Consider the following 1,070-nt stretch of genomic DNA (forward strand, 5'->3'; position numbering starts at 1 on the left):
GGAGCTCAAAGATATGCTTCTAAATGTCCCACATGCACAGAACAGCCCCGTCCACAAGCAATGGCCCTGTCCCCATAGTCAGTCGTGTGCAGGCTCAGGAACCCCGTTCTGAGCTAAATCACCTCTGTGAAGTGATTGCAAAGGGATTAGGAAATCTCCTAATAGAGACGTGCAAGGAAATCTTCCCATTTTGGAAATAAAATACAAGAACTCATGAAAATTCAAATTCTAGCATTGGAGCAGAAGACAGGAAAGAGCACTCCCTCTGGTGGGTGCGGGAGGAGTGCAGCCCCAGTGGGGGGCCCTGGGAGTTCTGGTCTCACTTCCCCATGAGCCTGCCCCACTGTGGGCTGATAGCTGCTATCATAAGACTGACAGTAGTAGTCGGCCTCGTCCTCAGGCTGCAGCCCCGAGATGGTCAGTTGGGCGGCATTGGAGGAACTGTCGATGGTGCCAGAGAACCGATCCGGAATCCCCGACGGTCTTTCGTTATCAGCATAGATCACAGTGGCTGGGGCACTGCCAGGGCGCTGTTGGTACCAGTGCACATAGTCGCCCCCAATGCTGCCGCTGCTGCGGGTGCAGGAGATGGTGACCTTCTGTCCTGGAGACCCCGACACAGAGGCGGGCTGAGTCAGCACAAACTGGGCCCAAGACCCTGCAAGGAGGGAGCAACACAGAGATCAGGGAGGACAGAACAGGCCCCTTTCCCAGGGCGGGAGGAGAGGTCCTCCTCCCAGGTGACACACAGGTGCCCTCCCGGAATTCCCTGCAGACCGCACCTGTGCACTGAGCCAGGAGGGCGAGGAGGACTGCGGCCCGATCCATGGTGGAGACGCCCCCAGACTCTGCTCCCTGAGCCCCACAGCCAGGCCTGAGCCTCAAACTTCTTATATGTCCCCCTGGCCCTGGAAGGGACTTCACTATGCAAATCTCCCCTTATCTTAGGACCCTTTAACCTAAGCCTTAGCTGCAGCTGAGAAGAAGAGAAATACAGCAGTGGGGAGGACTTCACCCCAAGATGACTCAGGAAACACGCCAGATTCAGGTCTCCCAGCTGAGGAAGGGGG

At 56.7% G+C, this 1,070-nt stretch overlaps 1 gene segment (V, D, J or C); it reads right to left on the reverse strand.

Annotated features, from left to right (window-relative positions):
* Positions 1-221: 221 nt before the first annotated feature.
* LOC148090800 (immunoglobulin lambda variable 6-57-like) lies at positions 222-828 on the reverse strand. The segment is given in 2 exon segments: positions 222-658; positions 783-828. Coding segments are annotated over 2 exon segments (483 nt in total).
* Between the last annotated feature and the right edge of the window lie 242 nt (positions 829-1,070).

This window comes from Miniopterus natalensis, chromosome 20 (genome assembly GCF_054644295.1).
Source record: "Miniopterus natalensis isolate mMinNat1 chromosome 20, mMinNat1.hap1, whole genome shotgun sequence".
Lineage (NCBI taxonomy): Eukaryota > Metazoa > Chordata > Mammalia > Chiroptera > Miniopteridae > Miniopterus > Miniopterus natalensis.